The sequence below is a fragment of the Hypanus sabinus genome, chromosome 4, assembly GCF_030144855.1.
Source record: "Hypanus sabinus isolate sHypSab1 chromosome 4, sHypSab1.hap1, whole genome shotgun sequence".
Taxonomy (NCBI): Eukaryota; Metazoa; Chordata; class Chondrichthyes; order Myliobatiformes; family Dasyatidae; genus Hypanus; species Hypanus sabinus.
The window spans coordinates 111,732,135-111,753,800 of NC_082709.1; the positions used below are offsets into that span (position 1 = coordinate 111,732,135).

At 40.6% G+C, this 21,666-nt stretch overlaps 1 protein-coding gene across 10 annotated transcripts in view; it reads right to left on the reverse strand.

Moving 5' to 3' along the window:
- Positions 1-788: 788 nt before the first annotated feature.
- The window catches only part of LOC132393096 (RCC1 and BTB domain-containing protein 1-like), a 72,587-nt gene continuing 51,709 nt past the window's right edge, over positions 789-21,666 (reverse strand). For 8 of the 10 annotated variants that reach the window (XM_059967899.1, XM_059967895.1, XM_059967897.1 and 5 more), the window contains 6 exons: positions 13,058-13,200; positions 10,010-10,200; positions 9,351-9,477; positions 9,084-9,235; positions 3,662-3,792; positions 976-1,432 (listed from right to left, as the gene is read on the reverse strand). In XM_059967899.1, the coding sequence (XP_059823882.1) occupies positions 1,292-1,432; positions 3,662-3,792; positions 9,084-9,235; positions 9,351-9,477; positions 10,010-10,200; positions 13,058-13,200 (885 nt within the window). In that variant the 3' untranslated portion in view covers positions 976-1,291. Of the gene's footprint in view, positions 1,433-3,661; positions 3,793-9,083; positions 9,236-9,350; positions 9,478-10,009; positions 10,201-13,057; positions 13,201-21,666 lie in introns of all 10 variants that reach the window. The other 2 variants (XM_059967900.1, XR_009511746.1) reach the window with 2 other exon arrangements.

The following is a 21,666-nucleotide window of genomic DNA, read 5'->3' on the forward strand; positions in this document are numbered from 1 at the left end:
AGCAATCAGAGGGTTAGGTTCTAAGTGGCAATTAAGAATATGGGAAAAGATTTTAAAAAAATCTTCTCTCCAGAATTTCTCTAGACTAGGACAAGCCCAGGACAAATGAATCAGAGAAACCCCACCCACTCATGCTCAATGGCTTAGTGATATGTCCGGTTTAGACCTTGAAAAGATTCATTATTCACTTCTCAATTCAGACATAAAGTTTCATAAAGTGTGAAGACCTTTTCTTGAATACTTTTAATAACTCTTTAGATTAAGTTTATTCTTCTTTGTACTATAATCCCTTACTTTCAGCTTTTTTCCCCATCAGTTTTACAGTTTTTTATGTGAATTACATTATAGTTTGTTAGTAGGCTTTATTTTTTTCTTTTATATATATATTTTGACAGCTCTGTGGGATCGAACGTTCTGATTAATTTTTCTTTTACACATTGGAACGGTTGGCCTGGAGTTTTGTAGTGGGAGGGTGGGGGAGGAGGCTAACTTTATACAATTTTGTTTTGGGTGCTTTTTCCTTATTATTATGAATTATATATTAGATGTTTGTTTTGCACTGTATAAATCTCCATTTTGTTGATTTTTTTTGTAGCTGTATTGTAGAAACTCAAAAAAATTAATAAAACTTCAAGCCACTCCAAAACATCATCACTCCAGACCATATCTTAAAGTGAACTCCAACTCAATGTCAGTGGTTATGAATTATAAATATATTTCCAACAATAATATTACCCTACAATAAAATGGATTTGGGTGGCCAGGATCTGCATAACAATATTTACTTGATGGTTAGCAGCAGACTGTCTCTCTCCGTGACTTCAATTCATACTGACCAACCTTAGAATTCTGTTAAATATAAAAATGTTACTGTTCTGGTTGCCATGGCTACTTCTTGGGGAGCCTGTCAGCTCTTTAAGTTAATGAAACACATCTCCACTTCAAAATGAGTAGTTGGTATCAGACAATTGTTAAAAAGGGGAGTCATTTAGCATTTACTGAAAACAATTTTGCAAAATTTATTCACAAGCATTTCCTTACAGGAAACTGATGCATAATTATTCACACCCAGGAAGCTAACAGTAATCAAACAATAAGCCATAATAGTGCATGTTTTTGTAAAAATTGAATTAAACAACCCTTTATGTCCACTTTATTTGTATTGTTCTGGCAGGGGTATAATTCTATACAACTGAGCTGGATCAGGGATTATACAAGCATTCAATAAGTGCTCAATAAATCATGGAAGAAATATATTTATAAAGATATTGAGAACATCAACCCAGTAAATTCAGTTCCTGAAGGCTCCACATTTACTAGCCCTTCCAATAACTTCTTTCAAGAGATCTCCATCCATTTGCCAAAACGCGTCAGTATTGGTCACAGCAGTCAAATGATTCACACAAAATTTGAAACAAAATTCTTCTAAATCCTACAAAGAAAGTAGAGGATTAAATGATGGTAGCATAGGAAACACTGGAAATATTTTGAGAGATCATTTCCTAGATTAAATATTGCACAACAGTTGTACTTTACAGATCTAGAGAGAGGCAAAGAACACGATGTAACAACTTGCATGTCTGTGGGATGTGGGAGGAATCAAGAGCAGAATCAAGACTGCACCAGATTCTGGACAGAGCTAAGGTTGCAGAAGCACTACCTCTTGTGCCTCTGTACTACCCAACGTCATCCAAGACTAGGCCGCCATCATCTAAACTTGCACCAGGCTATTGTCTTTGAGGTGTAACAGCTCCTGATTAAATAAATGTCTTTGGAGTTGTCAATTCTCCTGTTCTGTTAACTCCTCCATTTCTATAGATCTGATATACTCCATACTCCTTCAGTTCCAATAATAATCATGACCTCAAGTCCCAAATCTTTAAACTCTAACTTCCTTCTCCAAATCACTTTATTTCCTCTTTGAAAAAAAAAATCTGAGCATTTTTTATTTCGTAGCCTTCATATCTATAATTAAATTGTGAGCAGTTTTGGCTCCTTATCTAAGAAAGGATGTGCTGGCATTACAGAAGGTCCAGAGGATGTTCCTAAGAATGATTCCAAGAATGAAAGGCTTAAGGTATGAGGAACATTTGATGTCTCTGGGCTTCTAATGCAGGAGTTTAGAAGAGTGATTGGCGGGGGTGACCTCATTGAAACCTAGTCAGCATGGCTTTGTCAAAGGCAGGTCGTGCCTTACAAAGAAAACCTGCAGCACAATGCAGGCCCTTCAGTCGACAAAGCTGTGCCAAACACGTCCCTACCTTAGAACTATCTAGGCTTTACCCATAGCCCTCTATTTTTCTAAGTTCCATGTAGCTACCCAGGATAGCCAACCTATTGTTTCTGCCTTCACCACCACCGCCGGCAGCCCATTCCACGCACCCATCACTCTCTGCATAAAAACTAACCCGACATCTCCTCAGTACCTACTTCCAAGCACCTTAAAACTACGCCCTCTTGTGCTAGCCATTTCAACCATGAGGAAAAGCCCAACTATCCACATGATCAATGCCTCTCATTATATTGAACACCTCTATTAAGTCACCTCTCATCTGTTGTTGCTCGAAGGAGAAAAGGCTGAGTTCACTCAGCCTATTCTCATAAGGCAAGCTCCCCAATCCAGGCAACATCCTTGTAAATCTCCTCTGCACCCTTTCTGTGGTTTCCACATCCTTCCTGTAGTGAGGCGACCAGAACTGAGCACAGTACTCCAAGTGGGGTCTGACCAGGGTCCTATATAGCTGCAACATTAACTCTCAGTTCCTAAACTCAATCCCACAATTGATGAAGACCAATGCACCATATGCCTTCTTAACCACAGAGCCTGATTGAATTTTTTGAGGATGTGACTAAACACATTAATGAAGGTAAAGCTGTAGATGTATATGGATTTCAGCAAGGCAATTTATAAGGTACCCCATGCAAGGCTTACTTAGAAAGTAAGGAGGTATGGGATCCAAAAGGACATTGCTTCGTGGATCCAGAACTGGCTTGTCCACAGAAGGCAAAGAGTGGTTGTAGATGGGTCATGTACTGCATGGAGGTCGGTGACCAGTGGTGTGCCTCAGGGATCTGTTCTGGGACCCCTACTCTTTGTGATTTTTATAAATGACCTGGATGAGAAAGTGGAGGGATGGGTTAGTAAGTTTGCTGATGACACAAAATTTGGGAGTGTTGTGGATAGTGTGGAGGGCTATCAGAGGTTACAGTGGGACATTGATAGGATGCAAAACTGGGCTGAGAAGTGGCAGATGGAGTTCAACCCAGATAAGTGTGAGATGGTTCATTTTGGTAGGTCAAATATGATGGCAGAATATAGTATTAATGGTAAGACTCTTGGCAGTGTGGAGGATCAGAGGAATCTTAGGGTCTGAGTCCAGGTATCTCATCATTTGGAATGGTGTAAAATCTTGTTTGGGAATGTTCTATACAGCACAGGGGTAGTTTTATTGCATTAAAACCCCTACAGAAACATAATGCTTCTGTTCAAAGGTAGGTTAGAACCCATCCCTACTGATCTAAGTCATCAAACTGAAACTCTGACCCTGTTTCTCACCCCTGCAGAACAGCATGCTGCTTGATCCAGGGTACTGAAAACATTGTTTACTTTACTGATTTCCAGCATCTGCAGAATTTTGTTTTGAACATTTCATGAACTCACCTTAGCGTCATATCGTACAGCTGCCGAGAGCAACAAAAATGCGTTCTCCACACTAATGTCCCTCTTGATGATCTCCTGGCACAGCTTCTTCACTCTTTTTTCACAGTAAGATGTAGCCAGATCCAGAAGGCCTATGAACAACAAGCTCAGTCAGTACTGTAAAACAATCTGTGTCAAATTCAGCTGGTGCCAATCCAAGCCATAAACTCGGAGCTAGGAAATCGAGGTTGTACAAGACGAAATCCTTGTCTCTGAGAAGTTACAAATCATGTACTCCACAGCAGGCTACACTGAAGGCTACATTTTGACAAAAGTTAGATCTGTACTAAGTGCAAAAAGAAACATAAACAGAAGATATTACCAAGCACTGAGAGAAGGGATATTATACATCACCCACTATATTACAATGATATGCCCCATAATACTGCAAAATTACATTTAAGCGTTGGAGTGGATGCAAAAAGAATTTGCAGAAAAGTTCAACACATGCAGTGCACAGATAAGAGATGACAAGGAAATGAGAGGTGTATATTTAGACTGTAATAGCAGAAGACAGGAACAGAATTAGGCCATTTGCCCTGTGGAGGCTGCTTCCATCATGGCTCTCATCTTGTTAGGCAGGCCATGAATTTGTCAAAGGCCTTCTGAAAAGCTAATTCAACAACATACAATCACTCTCCTTTGTCTATTTTGCCGGTTATTTCCTAAAGGAATTCCAATAAATTTGTTAGGCAAGATTTCCCTTTAAGGAAATCATGCTGACTTCAGCCTTTTAAAAAATCATGTGCCTCCAAGTATTCCAAAACCTCATCCTTAATAATGAACTCCAAAATCTTCCAAATCACTGAAGTCAGGCCAACTGGTCTATAAATTCCTTTCTTTTGCTTCCCTCCCTTCTTAAAGATTGGAATGAAAATGCAATTTTCCAGTCTTCTAGACCCATTCCAGAAACTAGTGACTCTTGAAAGATCACTACTAATGCCTCCACAATCTCTTCAGATACTTTTCTTCCCCAGATAATTCTCTCCTTTACAATAGCATTGGAGAGAGATAGGTACAGACAAATTAGAAAAGTATTTAATTAGAGTAAGGGGAATTATGAGGCTATCGGGCAGGAACTTGCAAGCTTAAATTGGGAACAGATGTTCTCAGGGAAAAGTACGGAAGAAATGTGGCAAATGTTCAGTAGATACTTGTGTTGAGTACTGCAACAGTACATTCGAATGAGACAGAAAGGATGGTAGGGTACAGGAACCATGGTGTACAAAGTCTGTAGTAAATCTAGTCAAGAAGAAAAGCTTAAGAAGCTTAAGAAAGGTACAGAGCTAGGTGATGTTAGAGATCTAGAAAATTATAAGGCTAACAGAAAGGAGCTTAAGGAAATTAGGAGAGCCAGAAGGGGCCATGAGATTGCCCTGGTGAGCAGGATTAAGGAAAACCCCAAGGCATTCTACAAATATGTGAAGAGCAAGAGGATAAGACGTGAAAAAATAGGACCTATCAAGTGTGACAGTGGGAAAGTGTGTATGGAACTGGAGAAAGTGGCAGAGGTACTTAATGAATACTTTACTTCAGTATTCACTATGGAAAAGGATCTTGTTGATTGTAGTGATGACTTGCAGCAGACTGAAAAGCTTGAGCGTGTAGATGTTAAGAAAGAGGGTGCGCTGGAGCTTTTGGAAAGCATCAAGTTGGATAGGTCATCGGGATCAGATGAGATATACCCCAGGCTACTATGGGAGGTGATTGCTGAGCCTCTGGCGATGATCTTTGCATCAATGGGGACGGGAGAGGTTCTGGAGGATTGCGGATGTTGTTTCCTTATTCAGGAAGGGAGTAGAGATAGCCCAAGAAATTATAGACCAGTGAGTCTTACTTCAGTGGTTGGTAAGTTGATGGAGAAGATCCTGAAAGGCAGGATTTATGAACATTTGGAGAGGTATAATATGATTAGGAGTAGTCAGCATGGTTTTGTCAAGGGCAGGTCGTGCCTTACAAGCCTGATTGAATTTTTTGAGGATGTGACAAAACACATTGATGAAGGAAGAGTAGCAGATATAGTGTATATGGATTTCAGCAAGGCATTTGATAAAGTACACCATGCAAGGCTTATTGAGAAAGTAAGGAGACATGGGATCCAAGGGGACATTGCTTTGTGGATCCAGAACTGGCTTGCCCACAGAAGGCAAAGAATGGTTGTAGACGGGTCATATTCTGCATGGGACCAGTGACCAGTGGTGTGCCTCAGAGATCTGTTCTGGGACCCCTACTCTTATGTGATTTTATAAATGACCTGGATGAGGAAGTGGAGGGATAGGTTAGTAAATTTGCCGATGACACAAAGGTTGGGGGTGTTGTGGATAGTGTGGAGGGCTGTCAGAGGTTACAGCGGGACATTGATAGGATGCAAAACTGGGCTGAGAAGTGGCAGATAGTGTTCAACCAAGATAAGTGTGAAGTGGTTCATTTTGGTAGGTCAAATATGATGGCAGAATATAGTATGAATGGTAAGACTCTTGGCAGTGTGGAGGATCAGAGGGATCTTGGGGTCCAAGTCCATAGGACGCTCAAAGCAGCTGCGCAGGTTGACTCAGTGGTTAAGAAAGTGTATGGTGTATTGGCCTTCATCAACTGTGGAATTGAATTTAGGAGCTGAAAGGTAATTTTGCAGTTATATAGGATCCTGGTTAGACCCCACTTGGAGTACTGTACTCAGTTCTGGTCGCTTCAGTACAGGAAGGATGTGGAAGCCATAGAAAGGGTGCAGAGGAGATTTACAAGGATGTTGCCTGGATTGGGGAGCATGCCTTATGAAAAGAGGTTGAGTGAACTGTGCCTTTTCTCCTTGGAGCGACGGAGGATAAGAGGTGACCTGATAGAGGTGTATAAGATAATCGTGTGGATAGTCAGAGGCTTTTTCCTAGGGCTGAAATGGCTGCCACAAGAAGGCACAGGTGTAAGGTGCTTGGGAGTAGGTACAGAGGAGATGTCAGGGGCAAGTTGTTTGTTTTTCTTAAAAAATGCAGAGAGTGGGGAGTATGTGGAATGAGCTGCCGGCAACAGTGGTGGAGGCGGATACACTAGGGTCTTTTAAAGACACTTTTGGATAGGTACATGGAGCTTAGAAAAATAGAGTGCTTGGATAACCCTAGTAATTTCTAAGGCAGGGACATGTTCAGCATAACTTTGTGGGCCGAAGGGCTTGTATTATGCTGTTGTTTTTTGTTTTTTTAACCCTGGGGTGTAATCCATCTGGTCCAGTTGACTTATCTACCTTTAGATCTTTCAGCTTTCCAAACATCTTTTCCTTAATAAGAGCAATTACACTCACTCTGTTTTCTGACAATCTTGAATTTCTGGCATACTTCAGGTGTTTTCCACAGTGAAGACCAATGGGAAAAGACTTATTGACTTTGCCATTTCTTTCTCCCCCATTACTACACCTCTCCAGTATCGTTTTCCAGCAGCATGATATCCACTCTCATCTCTCCTTTACTCTTTATACCTGAAGAAACTGTTGGTAAACTTTGTAAGAAAATGTTTAGAAAACAGGTAGTTTTAGGTGTCTAAGTAGTCCAGATCTTTAGGGCCACGAAATATAAATTTACAACAACCTTCTGGGCACCAGTGCACATGTGACACACTTTTCCATTATGTTGCTGGTCAAATTGAACATAGAAGAGAAACACTGGGGCTTAGTGGGAGGAGATGACTATCGGAAGGGCTCCAGAGGCCGTGAAAAGCCACTGCAGATGATCTTCTGAATGAGGGAGAGAGGCCACATTCAGCTGGAGGAGACCAGTTTCACTCCCTTCGCACAAACGTGATTGGAATATTTGAATATAGAGCTGTGAGAAAGGTGGATGTGGATTTGGGAGGAGAAGCCACCTGGAAAGGAGGGGGAAATTGGAGAAAGATCAGTAGTTTATTGGAAATTCTTTCAATAGGTAATAAATGCCTCCAATTGTACCAAAACAGAAAAGTGATTATTAATACAGCTAAGTAACAATGTGACAGAATAGAGATATGGAGGATCAGTTTGCTTCTGTTGTCCATACTCTTTCCTCTCAAACAGTGGGTTATTAGTTCAAGCCTCACACCATGATTTGATGATTCATTAAACTTCTGGGAAAAAAAAACATTCATAATTGATGTTCATAAGACAGAGCAGAATTAGGCTTTGTGGCCCATTGAGTCTGCTCTGCTATGCAATGGTGACAGGAACTTGCAAGGTTGATTAGGAGACATTGTGAGTAGGTAAAGGGATATCTAGAAAGACTTTCAAAAGGGAGATGGGGAAGTTCAGGGATGGCACATTTCTGTTAGAGTAAAGGGCAACACTGGAAGAATTAGGAACTCTGGCTAATGAGGCATACTGAGGTCAGGAAAGGGGAGCGGGTACATCAAGTATAGATGACTAGGATTAAGTGTGTCCCTTGAGCAGTATAAAGGATGAAAGAATACAAATAAGAACATTAGGAAGTCAGTTAGGGGATATAAAAGGATCAAACTCTAGCTGTGACTAGTGCCCTGGTTAAGATTTTTACTGCCATGCTATAAGTACTTCATTTAGCAGTTCTGTAAGAGCAGTCTGCTCTGCTTTCAGCATGTTTGGATTTGAGTTGAGATAAGGGGCCTTGTTGTTCAACTTGGGAATGTGGTCTCAGCCAATCAGGATGGTGGAATTGGGAGAATGCTGGGCAGAGAGGTTATTGTGACAGACACTGGTGTGGGTTGAGGTGTTTTTAGCGGTAGCTCGGAGAGGATGGGAGGGAAGACAATGCCAACCCTGTTGCACAAGGAGCTTTGTGCAGATGAATGGCTTCAAGGGGGAAGAATGGGACAACCCATTTGTTCGAAATGGATTTCGAACGACATTCGGAAGGTGGTGTATTATTTGACGCAGACTAAGGGTGAATTGAAGCCAACTCCAAGATGAGCTCCAACTTATGTGTACTTTTAACAGTTTAATTACGATGGGCCCTTTTGTTTTTTTTTAAACTTTCTTTTCTTTAATAACTGTTTGGTTAAGTTAACATTCTTAAATACACTTCCGTTATAATTCTATGCAGTGTACGACAACTGGCGACTGCATGGGAGCAGCAAGTTACACAGCATTCGCACGAATTGGAGTTCCGGTGGGCGTCTCATCCCAACCTCACGGATTTGGGGGGGGAGGGGGGGGGGGAGACACAGGTCATATCCACTTTAGACATTAACAAAAAGTGGTTTCCTCACAGCTGAGCCAGTGGCTGTTAGCAAGGGGCTAACGAGCCACCTCTCCAGAGATGCCCAATAAAAAGGGTTTCGCTTTCCCATGCCACCTCAAGCAGCATTCCTCTGGTGAAACATCAGCAAACTAATACTGATTCCCATAGCTCTAACTTCAACGGCAATCATTGAGCAGTCACACTCATTGTACCTACTGCATCCTCAGGAGGTAGGTTAACGGAGTCCGTGTAAAGGTATTCGAGAAAGGCACGGTAAACTGGATAGCTAAAGTGGTCGATTTCAATCACTTCTTTTTCATTCTCACTCCAGTAGGACTGAAACATAGTCCGGAAATGTTCACACCTGGAGTTAAACAGAACGAACATTTGCAAATTTTTAAAAAAAATTTTTTAATATAAAAACACACCTTAAATTCCAAAGTTAAAAAAAGACACTGGATGAATTTTCAAAGCAGTACCTAATTTTTAGAATAGCTTTATGAACATGGATGAATTTTCCTTCCACACAGAACTTTAAATCTGACGTTTTCAAACTGTCAAACTCCTTGAGCAGAGACTGGGCGACTGTCAGGTGATCATCATCTTCTATAGAGAATGACATGAAATGATACAGTTCAGTGCTCCACAACAAAATAAATTAGAGAAATACCTTAACAAACTAAGTCTGCCTTCAACAAATTTGTCTGGGGAAAGCTTTCCAAATGTACTGAAAACTCATCTAAATAAAGCTCAACGGAAAACAAACAGGAAAAATTAAGGCACAGTAATCTAATTATTCATAATGCAATAATAAAAGATAAAATATTAACTAGAGGAAATAAATTCAAATCGGAAATGCAAAAGAGAAATGAGGCTTTAAAAAAAATGTAACAAGAGGGAGAACATCTGAACTTCATGCAGACAGCACCCATGATGTGATTGAGCCTGGATTTCTAACAATATCTGTTATCTGTACAATCACGTTAACCAACAATGCTACTAATTACTTTTGGTAACAATTGGTTACTGGACCAAAATATTTAACAAGTTCAAGATAAATGCTATGTAATTTATAACTCAAATGTTAAATATTTCAGATTTTGAGGGTGTGCCTTCCTCTAATTCATCATGAGCTTACCAACGTGGAGGAAACGCCACATAACTGCTGGGGTCGCAAAGCAAGCAAACACATCATCTGTGCAGGAGAAATGCGTGAGGTGCGGGACAATCACCGACTGCCCACGACATAGACCCCACATGTACACTTGACCACTCTGGGTCTTTGCAGCTGAAGTATTAGTGAGATGGCAAGCTGCAATCTCTACAATCCTACCAAAAGAAAATAAAGAAAGTAACTGATAGGAAAGCAACAAAGCACAACATATTTCAGGCATTTTTCTATTGAGTTAATTCTTATAACTGGGTTTCCATATCCCTCACACATGCAGCTCAATGTGCCCAAGTATCTGCAAATTGCTCAAATATTTACATTGTTGTATTTGCTTCAACTTTCAGTATCACCTTTCATAATATGCTCATTTGGTGGTCAGTCAAGAGGTGAAGAGCATTCCATAAAGACTGCAGAGAAGCTCGGAGAGAAATTACAAGAAAGACTGATAAATTCACCTGACCAAGAAATTGGCTCAGCTTTAGTGAAAGGGGTTAAAGAACAGTCTTCCTTTTTTTTGGGGTGGAGAGGAACGATGAAGGCATTAAAACATGTAAACAAGGTGGGGGAAGAAAACAAGAATTTTGAACAAATCACTATCATATCAAAGATGATTGTGCATGGGCAACTATCCGTCAATGAAACTATCCACTTAATTTGTACTGACAACTGTATTTAAGTTGGTCTTAAATTTTGCTTACAAAGCATGAACTTTACAAGGCAGAATTCATTTCCTGAAACATGCCCAAATTGATATTTTTCTGCTTATAATCACTAATAACAAATCCTCAAGAACAAATTTAAATGAGATAAGAGCAGACTTTACAATCCAGTTCACTACACGAAGACAACTTTCGTGGCCTATTAATTTCAGCAGAAAAATTGTCTTGGTGCTGTTTGCTGCCATTTCAAGCTGTACAAATTTGAGCTGAATATTTAAAACTCTTGCATATTGATGCTTTTTTCCCCCATTCAAAAGAGCATCAGCATTACAAATGTGCAATTACATAGCTGAATTGTTAGGCATTTAATGTCATTTCCATTGATGCATTTTCAATGTCACATTCACAATACTTAGAATGTCTACAGCAATTTATTGGCAATCTCCGAGGTCAGAGATCACAAATCCAGCACATAAATAGCTGGATTGTCCAACCTGTTGCCCAGTGGTTACTCCAGTAACCACCAGGACTTGTCTTCATTTCCAATTGGAAAATGACCAGATTAGACCACACTTGCAGTGTGTGCAGTTCTGGTCTCTAAGCTATAGGTAGGGTGTTTTTGGGCTGAAGGAGATCCACCAAGATGTTGCCTGGAGCAAAGGAGGCAGAGGATTGTCTTGATAAAGATGTGTGGATAGGGCAAATTGTCAAAAACTTTCTCCCAAGGTAGGGGTATCAAAATGAAGAATGTAGGCTTAAGATGAGAGGAAAGAGTTTTTGAAAAGAAGAGGACCAGAGGGGCACGGATTTTGTTTTGTTTTGGTTGATATCTGGAATGCACTGTGAGAGGTGGTGGTGGAATCAGACACAATCACTACATGTGAGAGGGATTGAGAAAGAGTTAAATAGGCAAAACACAGAAGGTTTTGGGCTTAATGTGGGTAAAAGGGACTGGCATGGACGACATGAATGTGTTGACTGTTTCAGTACTGTGTGATTCCAGATGCTATGAATCTATGAGTAGAGTAGCTTGTCAGTTTCCCAGCTGGCTATTTTCTGATTGCCCAAAATGTCGACTGTACTTTTTTCCCCCCGTAGATGCTGCCTGGCCTGCTGAGTTCCTCCAGCACTTTGTGTGTGTTGCTCGGATTTCCAGCAAATGCAGATTTTCTCTTGCTTCAGTTAAATGATCATTTCTGTGCCACTGGGAAATTGAATCAGCAGCCCTTCCCCCACCATTCAGCAATCAGCCCTGCTGGGATATCATGGTGTTACTCCAAGAGGGAGGCCAGCTGATCGAGTCTGGGCTTCAGTGGGGAGGGGGGAGGTGTGAGGTGTGAATTTGGTGAGTACCATTCACGTAAAGGTCTGTCTAAAATACCAGCTAATAAGGCACAGGTGTATTTTATCCAACTAAAAGCATAAACTGACCAGTTCTTTTTTATATATAAAAGAAGTCTTCACATTTATGCTTTGCTTCAGATGAATGTCATGGAAAGTGCAATTTCTCATGTATCCTTTCCTGAGGTGGAGGAGGGTATAATGCTGCTTCCTATCCCCACAAAGGGCTCAGCTAAAAGATGCAATCGAAGATCTCCATGACAACCACCTGTGGATGACCACAGAGAGCACCAGAACAAGGGTGGCTCTCAAAAGTGCTGTAGGGTTAGCCTAGGAAATTTAGTCAGAAGCTTGCTGAGCGGCAAAAGTTGCAGCTACAACTTATAGGTGGATTATTCTGCTCAACACAGATTCCAGGCTGATGTTCCACAGCAACATTGAGCAAAAGGTAAACTGTCAAAGGAGAACTCCATTGGGCAAGACATTAAACTCAGATGGCCAAACCTTCCCACAGTGCTACTAAGTTTCTTTTTAAACCCTAGGACTTGCAATACCATCCCATTGCACAATTCCAGGAACTTACTGCTTCATTCTAAATGTACTACACACACTTTACCATACTCTTTATTTTCTATCATTTAACCTCAGAACTAAGGTCAATAATGTCTTCAGTATGCACCCAGATTTCTGAAACCAGGAATGATGGTCAATTTTTAATTTTATTAGAATTTTTAAAAAATTGGCAAACATTCCTGGTTTTAGAAAAGCAAATTCTCTTCCCATAGCTCTTTCTGTAATATCCTGTAAAATTTTTGTTTTTCACTATTTATCCAGTTCCCTTTGGAAAGTTACTGCTGAATCTGTTTCCATCATATCCTGCAGTGCATTCCAGATCAAAACAACTCTCAATACAATATTTTAATCATTTCCACACTTGATGCAACTAGAAATGAGACTAATAGAGTCCTGTTACAAACTGAATTAAATGTTCAGCTTTTACAAAAAGTATTGTTACCTTTCTTTCTCCAAAGCAATTAGCACCGGGACCATCTGGTTCAGCCTATTTCCAGAACCCAGCTGCCCCACTGCATTAGCACCCCAGGCATAAAGCAAGCCGTCATCTGTTAGTGCGAGTGTGTGAGCATAACCACAGGCAACCTGTAATCAAAATAACCTTCAATAAAACCCAAGAACACATTCTACAAAATAGACCCGAGATTAAATACATGGTACTGAGATGCACCTAGGAACCAACAGAAAGCATGAAATTTTGAAAACACTCAGTTGTCAAGCTGATTTGTATAATTTAAGATCACCTCAGATTTCACATATTATTATCAGAGAATACAGAAGGAGGATGAGAAATTACGAGGCATTTAGTGAATGGAATGAATGGATGGAAGATAAGTGAAGGCTTTGGTCTAGCACAGACCAAGAGTAAATAACCTTTTTATTTCTTCCATTATTAGATGCAAGTGCATTGTAAAAAATATTTTAGCTGAATGCTTCACAGAACAGACAGCAGGTATTTTAAGGCACCATCTCCCAAAAGCTACAGACTGGGTCCCAGTCACCATGACCATCTGTTGAATCAAACCCCCAGCCTGGATTTGCAGCTCTTTCAAGGTTGGACAAAGTCTGAAAGCAAAATGGCCTCACACAATCTCAGAAAGCCAAGCAAAATTCAAGGCGGCAAGTTAATTTTAACACAGGTTTCAACATAACTCCCCATACGAGGCAGTAATTGCTCACTATAAAATGGAAGACTGGATTCAAGAGCAGGAAACACTACGGAAACATTTGCAAAGTGATCTGGACCAGCTGGGACAATGAGTTGAAAAATGGCAGATGGAATTTAATGCAAACAAGTGTGAGATGTTGTCCCTTAGGAGGACAAACCAGGCTATGGTTTACAATATGAATAGCAAGGAACTGAGGAGTGTGGTAAAACAGAGACCTGAGAACACAGATCCATAAATCCCTGAAAGTGGTATCACAGGTCGATAGGGTCATATAGAAAGCTTTTGGCTTTCATGAATCAAAGTACTGAATACAGTTGGCCCTCCTTATCTGCGGGTTCCGCTTGCGCAGATTCAACCAACCACAGATCAGGAAAACTCGGAATTTCTTTCTCCAGCACTTCTTGTTTAGGCACGTACAGACTTTTCGCTTGTCATTATTCCCTAAGCAATACAGTATAACAAATATTTACATAACATTTACATTGTATTAGGTATTACAAGTAATCTAGAGGTGATTTAAAGTATATGGGAGGATGTGCATAGGTTACCGCGGATTGGGAATTGAAAAAAATGGAAGTTCTCCAAGTCTGAACAGGTACACTTGGCATTATTTAGCGTCAGTTAATCAAATGTTTGTCTTGGTATATTTTACCTTTCTATGCATATAAAACCTTTAAGAAACGTATGTATTTCAATAATTAAACCACTGCATTGCTTAGTAATAATTGTAGCTTTAATCGGGGCAGGGCCTTCACATGCTCCATTATTTTCACTTTATCCTTTAAAATTGTTCTGATTGTTTACTGACTGTAGCCTAACGGCTTTCCAATGACTGATGGTGTTTCACCTCTTTCCAATCGTTTTATTATTCCTTTATTTTCCAGTTGTGATCATTTTCCAGAACAGAAACACTTTGGCAGCGGGTCCCTAGTTGCGCCGGGTCCTAAAGTCCACCAACTTGAGCATCCGTTGAAGGGCTTGTATCTGTGCTGTAGTGCACTATGACTCCATATTTGATTTAAGGGCATTCAGAGGCAGAGAGCTTCAAAACCCTGAGATATCTACATTAAACGGTACTACATAATTTAGTCTCAACTGTCTTCCAATTCTGCAAAGTTATTTAATAGCACATAACAAAGAAAATATTATTCCAACAATTTATGCTTCACACAATAATTTTGAAGTCATTAGTAACCACAGCAGTAAGGTTTGTTGAATCGTATTCCAACTTTTCATATAACTATGCCCAGTGGCAAATTCAACTTAATATTTTTTCAAATAGTGTAACAATGGATTTAGTCACTCAAGCAAACACAGCTTAAGGTTGAAATTAACACTGATCGGGACTATAAGACACATAATGGATGCAAAAAGACACAAGGATGGTGTGCTGCCTGTCATGTGCTTGGGTCCAGGATATATCAGTGTGGCTGCAGGATATTCTTAATGGGGAGGTGGAGCAGCCAGAGGTCGTGGTGCATATTGGAACCAGTGACATGGGCAGAAAGGGGGAAGAGGTCCTATGCATTGAGTAGAGTTTCGGGAAGAGGCTGATGAGAAGGACCTCCAAGGTAGTAATCTCTGGATTATTTCCTGCACCACAGTTAGTGATTGTAGGAATGGAGTTATAGTACAGATGAATGAGTGGCTGAGGAGATGGTGCAGAGGACAGGGCTTCAAGTTCTTGAATCATTGGAATTTTTCTGGGGAAGGGGTGACCTGTACAAGAGGGACGGGTTACAGGTGAACTGGAAGGGGACCAATAACCTGGCCGGGAGGTTTGCTGATGCTACTCGAAAGAGTGTCAACAGTTTTACAGGGTGCTGCAAACCAGAACTCCAGGTCAGTATGGGAGGGATCTGACCAGAAGGGAGATGTTAGGAGAAGTACTGAAACGCAGGAATGATGGGTCACATAGTTTTTAAGTGTTTATAGTTTAATGCTAGGAGTATTATGGATAAGGGCAATGAGCTTAGATCATTGATCAGTATATGGAATTATGATGCTGTGGCCATTACTGAAACTTGGTTGAGAGAGGGGCACGAATGGATGATTAATGTACCAGAATTTTGAAGTTTTAGAAAAGATAGAGGAGGAGATAAAAGGGGAGGGGGTTGGGGTGCACTACTAATCAGGACAACTGCACTCGGGGGAGACATAATGGACGGGTCAGGGACGGAGTCCATTTCGTTGGAAATCAGGAATAGGAAGGGTGCAATCACACTGTCAGAACTGTACTGTAGTCCGCTCCCTCCAATAGGCAATGGGAAACTGAGAAACAGATATGCAATCAGATTAAGGAAATGTGTAAAAATAATAATATTCTTGTCATGGGGAATTTCAATTTCCCTAATATAAACTGAGACCTTCTTAGAGCAAGGAGTTTAGATGGGGCAGAATTTGTTAAGGATATCGAGGAAAGTTTCTTATATCAATATGTGAACAGTCCAACAAGAGGAGGGGGTTGTGCTGGACCTGGTGTTGGGTAATGAGCCTGGCCAAGTGACTGACCTTTCAGTGGGTGAACAGTTAGGGAAAGGTGACCACAACTCCTAACTTTCAGGATAGGTATGGTCCTTGTGGGAGAGTTTTAAATTGGAGTAGGGCAAATTAGAAGGGCATTAGGAAGTAACTAAGAGTTAACTGGGAGCAAGTCCACAGAGACATGTGGAGGGTGTTTAAAGATCAATTCCACTGAGTACAGCAAAGGTATTTTCCTGTAAGAAGGGCAGGGAAGGGCATGGATGAATTTAGTGAGGAGAAAGGAAAAGTATGTAAAACTTTGGAAGTTAGGATCAAATGAAGCACATGAGGATTATAAAGAAGCCAAAAAAGAACTAAAGAGGGGAATTAGGAAAGCCCGGAGGGGCCATGAAAAGTCCTTTGCAAGTAGGATTAAGGTGAATCCCAAGGCATTCCATACATACATCAAGAACAAGAGGGTAACTAGGGAGAGGGTGGGAGCACTTAAGGATAAAGGGGGGAACATTTGCTTGGATGCAGGGAATGTGAGTGAGGTATTTAATGAGTACTTTAAGTACTTACCAAGGAAAAGGATATGGAGGACCAGGAGATCAGTGCTGATTGTATAAATACATTAGGGCATTTTGAGGTCAAGAGGAGGAAGTGTTGGCCTTCCTAATAGGTATTAAGGTGGATAAGTCCCTAGAGCCTGATGGAATTTACCCCAGATTATTGATGGAGGAAAGAGACAGGATTACTGGGTCCTTAACTAGTGTCTTCTTAGCCCCCTCTATCCACAGGTGAGATCCCAGAGGACTGGTGATGTTGTACCTCTAATTAAGAAGGAAACAAGGGAAAATCCTGGGAACTATATACCGGTGAGTTTCACAACAGTTGTAGGAAAATTGCTGGAGAAAATTCTTAGGGATAGGATATATCAACAGTTGGCTTAATTAAGGAGAGCCAGCATTACTTTGTGTAAGACAGGTTGTGTCTTACCAGCTGGACTGAGTTTTTTTAATAAAGTGATGAGAGAGCTTGATGAGAGTAGGGCAGTGGATATTGTCTCCATGGATTTTAGCAGTGTGCTTGACCAAGTCCCTCATGAGAGGCTAATCCACAACATTAAGATGCATACGGCCAGCACAGAATTGGCTGTTTGGATTCAGAATTGGCTTGTGCATAGAAAACCGATAGTAGTGATTGAAGTGACTTACTTGAGCTGGAGGTCTGTAATTAGTGGTGTTCTAAACATAGATGGGTAGGTTACTAAGTTAACAGATGATACCAAGACTGGTGGAGTCATGGATCGTGTAGAAGACTTGCAAAGAATATAGCATAATATAGATCAGTTGCAAATATGAACAGAGAAATGACATGTGGAGTTTAACCCAGATACATTTGCCCTTAAGTAGGGCAAATGTAAAGAGACAGTACACTGTTAAGGGCAAGATCCTTATCAGTGTTGCTGAGCAGAGAGATCTTGGGATCCAAGTTCATTGCTCCTTGAAAATGGCTACACAGATCGATAAAGTGGTTAAGGCGGCTTATGGAATGCTTGCTTTTATTAGTTCAAAAGTCAAGAGTTTATGTTGCAACTTTATAAAACTCTGGTTCGGCCACGTCTGGAGTATTGTGTACAGTTCTGGTTGCCCCACTATAGGAAGGGTGTTGCGGCTTTGGAGAGGGTGCAGAAGAGGTTCACCAGGATTCCACCTAGTTTAGAGGATACGTGCTATCACGTGAGACTGAATAAACTTCAGTTGCTCTTTCTGTAGCGGTGAAGGCTGAGGGGAGATCTGATAGAGGTTTTTAAGATTATTAGAGGAATAGATAGAGTAGACAGGGAATTGGTTTCCCAGGGTTGAAATGTCTAATACCATAGGGTGTACATTGAAGGTGAGGGCAGAGCAGGCTCAAGGGGGATGTGAGGGATAAGTTTTGTACTCAGAGAGTGATGGACGCCTGGAATGGTGGTAGAGTCAAATACATTAAAGGCTCTTAATGGATATTTGGATGGGCACACGAATGTGAGGAAGATGGAGGGACATGGACATGATGTAGGTAGAAGGGATTCGTGTTTGGATGTTTTAGATTTGTTTTATAGCTGGTTCAGTACAACACTGTGGGCCAAATGGCCTGTTGCTGTGCTGTGCTGTGCTGTACAGTTCTGTGTTCTATGCCAATTACTACCAATCTAGTTGGAGCTCTATACTACAGGAAGAGTTGGATAAGTTTTATTTAGCTCTTTTAGATCTTCAAATGTGAAAGAGGCAAAGCACCTCAATTTTGAAACATTTTATCACTATGATTCCAGCTGTTAATGAAACATTATACTTGCACATAATGAAACAAAAATTACATGAACAATACCTCATATTTCACTTGGGCGGTCTCCAACCTGGTGGGATAAACACCAAGTTCTCAAACTCCAGTTAATGCTGTTCTCTGTGCCTTTTTTCCAATTTTCCCTTTCTTCCCCCCCCCCCTTCTCATGATCCAACTGGCCACCACCACCCAGTGTCTTTCCCCTCCTTATCCCTATCATGCACATGTTAATCTCACTAGTGTCCCTCCCCCCCCCCCGATTCTATGCTCCATTGTCCTTTATCATATGCCATCAACTTTAGCCTTTTTAGTCACTTCCACCTATCACCTCCCAGCTTTTGACATCATTCCTCCCATCATGTGCATCACCAGCTCCATCCCTGCTCCACCTCTTTCTATTGGCTACATCCGCTTTCTTTCCCAGTTCAAATGAAGGGTCTCAGCCCAAAAAGTCGATTCTCGATTCCCCTCCTTAGATACTGCCTGACCTGTTGAGTTCCTCGAGTGTCCTTGTGCTGCTGCATAATGAAACGCTTACCTACTGGATGTTAAGACTAACCATGTTACCTATGGAGGTAGTGTAAACAACTGTGAAGAAAAGTGCCTTGAAATATATTGTTTCATTAAATTACAATAATTAAGTAGTTTATTTCACTACCAGATTGTATTGTAATGAAATGGAAAAAAATAACTGTACATTTAATATGCATTCTAAAGTTCAAAGTAAATTTTATTGAAATACATATATACCATCATATACAGTTGCAAGGAAAAGTTTGCGAACCCTTTGCATTTACCTGGTTTTCTGCATTAATTACTCAGGGTTCACAAACTTTTTCTTGTGTCTGTAGAACTCCTGAGATTCATTTTCCTGCACGCATACTCAGCAAATCTATAGAATGGTAACTATAAAAGGATCAATGAAAGATCAACCAAAGTGCAGAAGACAACAAATACACCCTATCCTCGTCATATGCATCTTCAGACAATGCAGGTTCAGTTATGCGAGGAACCTATTTCTACCAACTTCTCCTTATATGTATCCAAAACTCAGTTATGCGAGGAGTACCACTTACCCGCCAATACAAGTCACGTGCGCACGCCTATCACAAGTATAAACCAATTCCTCTGCACAGTGAATACAAGGGATTACAGAGGTATTGATGAACTCCAATCATACCATCAACTTTGGACGATGGAAGTCATCAATGGCCTAATGAAGTCATCAATGGTCATCAATGACCTCACTGGGAGCTAAGGGCCGAAGAAGGTGGTTCTTGCTGGAATGCAGGAGGCTGAGAGATGACTTTACAAAGTTTTATAAAACTGTGAGGGCCATAGACAGGGCAAATAGACAGAATCTTTCTTATAGGATGGGGGATTCTGAAACTAGATCAGTGCTGATCAAAAAGCTTTAAAACCTGGACTTCTGTAACTCTCTCCGCAACTGGGAGACCACAGTCAGTAACAATTGGTAAATAACATCTCCCCCTTGCTGACAATCAACACTAGTGCACCTCAAGGATGAGTGCTTAGTCCACTGCCTTACTCTCCCATAGGTGTCACTGTGTGGCTAGGCACAGCTCAATTACCATCCATAAATTCGCCGATGACACGATTATTGTTGGCAGAATCTCAGATAGTGGCAAAGATGCGTACAGGAGTGAGGTATATCAGCTGGTTGAGTGGTGTCAATATCAGCCAGATGATGGAATTGATTGTGGACTTCAGGGAGGGAGAATATACACCAGTCTTCATTGAGAGATTAGCAGTGGAAGCACATTCCTAGCTGTGTTAGTTGTTAACGCTAACGATATATTTCACTATGTTTTGATATGCAGGTGATAAATAAATCTGAAACAGTATCTGGAAAGTGCGCAGCTTCAAGTTCCTCGGCACCAACATCACAGAGGATCTATCCCGGGCCCAATGCAGTGATGCAATCACAAAGAGGTCATGCCAGAGGCTCTACTTCAGTAGAATTTTGAGGAGATTTGGTATATCACCAAAGATTCCAGCAAATTTCAATAGATGTATGGTTGGAAAAGGAAAGCATTCTGACTGTTTGCATCACTGCCTGGTACTCTAATCAGCAGGATTGAAAGCGGCCTCAGGGCTCTGGGTCATGCCATCAGGGAGGAGATACAAGATCCTGAGGACCCCCCCCCCACATGTTAAAAACAGCTTCCCTCCCTTTGCCATCAGATTTCAGAATAGTTCATGAACTTATGAACATTGCTTCGCTATTCCTCTTTGGCACTATTTATTGGAATTTTGTAACTTATTGTAATGTCTTGCACTGTACTGCTACCATAAAGCAACAAATTTCATGACATACTGCCAACAATAACAAACTGGATTCTGAGAAATTCAGAGAATATTGCAAAGTTGCTTATCAATCTTTAGGTAAAGAAGTGAAAACAATAAAAATGACTATCATTGTTATTTTAAAAGAACAGTATCTGTGCATTTTTAAAGAATCTGAAGAGTCAGATGTATTCAACAATGCATTTTAGCAAAATTGCAGTTAGAGTACCAGTGGGTAGCTAAAATAACATCCCATGAAGAGTACAAAAATAACAATTACAGTTTAACATCACTGGCTATAAACAAAGGAAAATCCACCTAAAGGTGGAAACATATTGAACAAAAAGTATAATAATGAATATCAGCATGAATTTCAAAGGTTAGATTGTACTTAACCAATTTTAATAACCTTTTGAAGCATCCATACAGGATAGACAATACTAATGCTGTAGATAAACCAATTTGCAAATGTCTAGAGTATAAACAGAATAATGATTTAAGATTGGACAATGCAGATTCAGAAGACAGGCAGCAGAATGGGTTAGTTGCTGACTTCAGTACGAAAATCAGAAACGGTGAGTAAAAATAATGTACTTCACAATGGAGTACAGTTGTGGTTACTGCTGTGCATGATTTACAACAACCAATTTAGGTTTTGGAACCAAAAACACAGATTCTGAACTTGTGATGTTGCCAATTTATTCAGTGAGGTTGGTTGGTTTAGAATAGATCAGCTCAGAGAACTACAAAATGAACGAATACATGCATTTGCAGAGTAGGCATA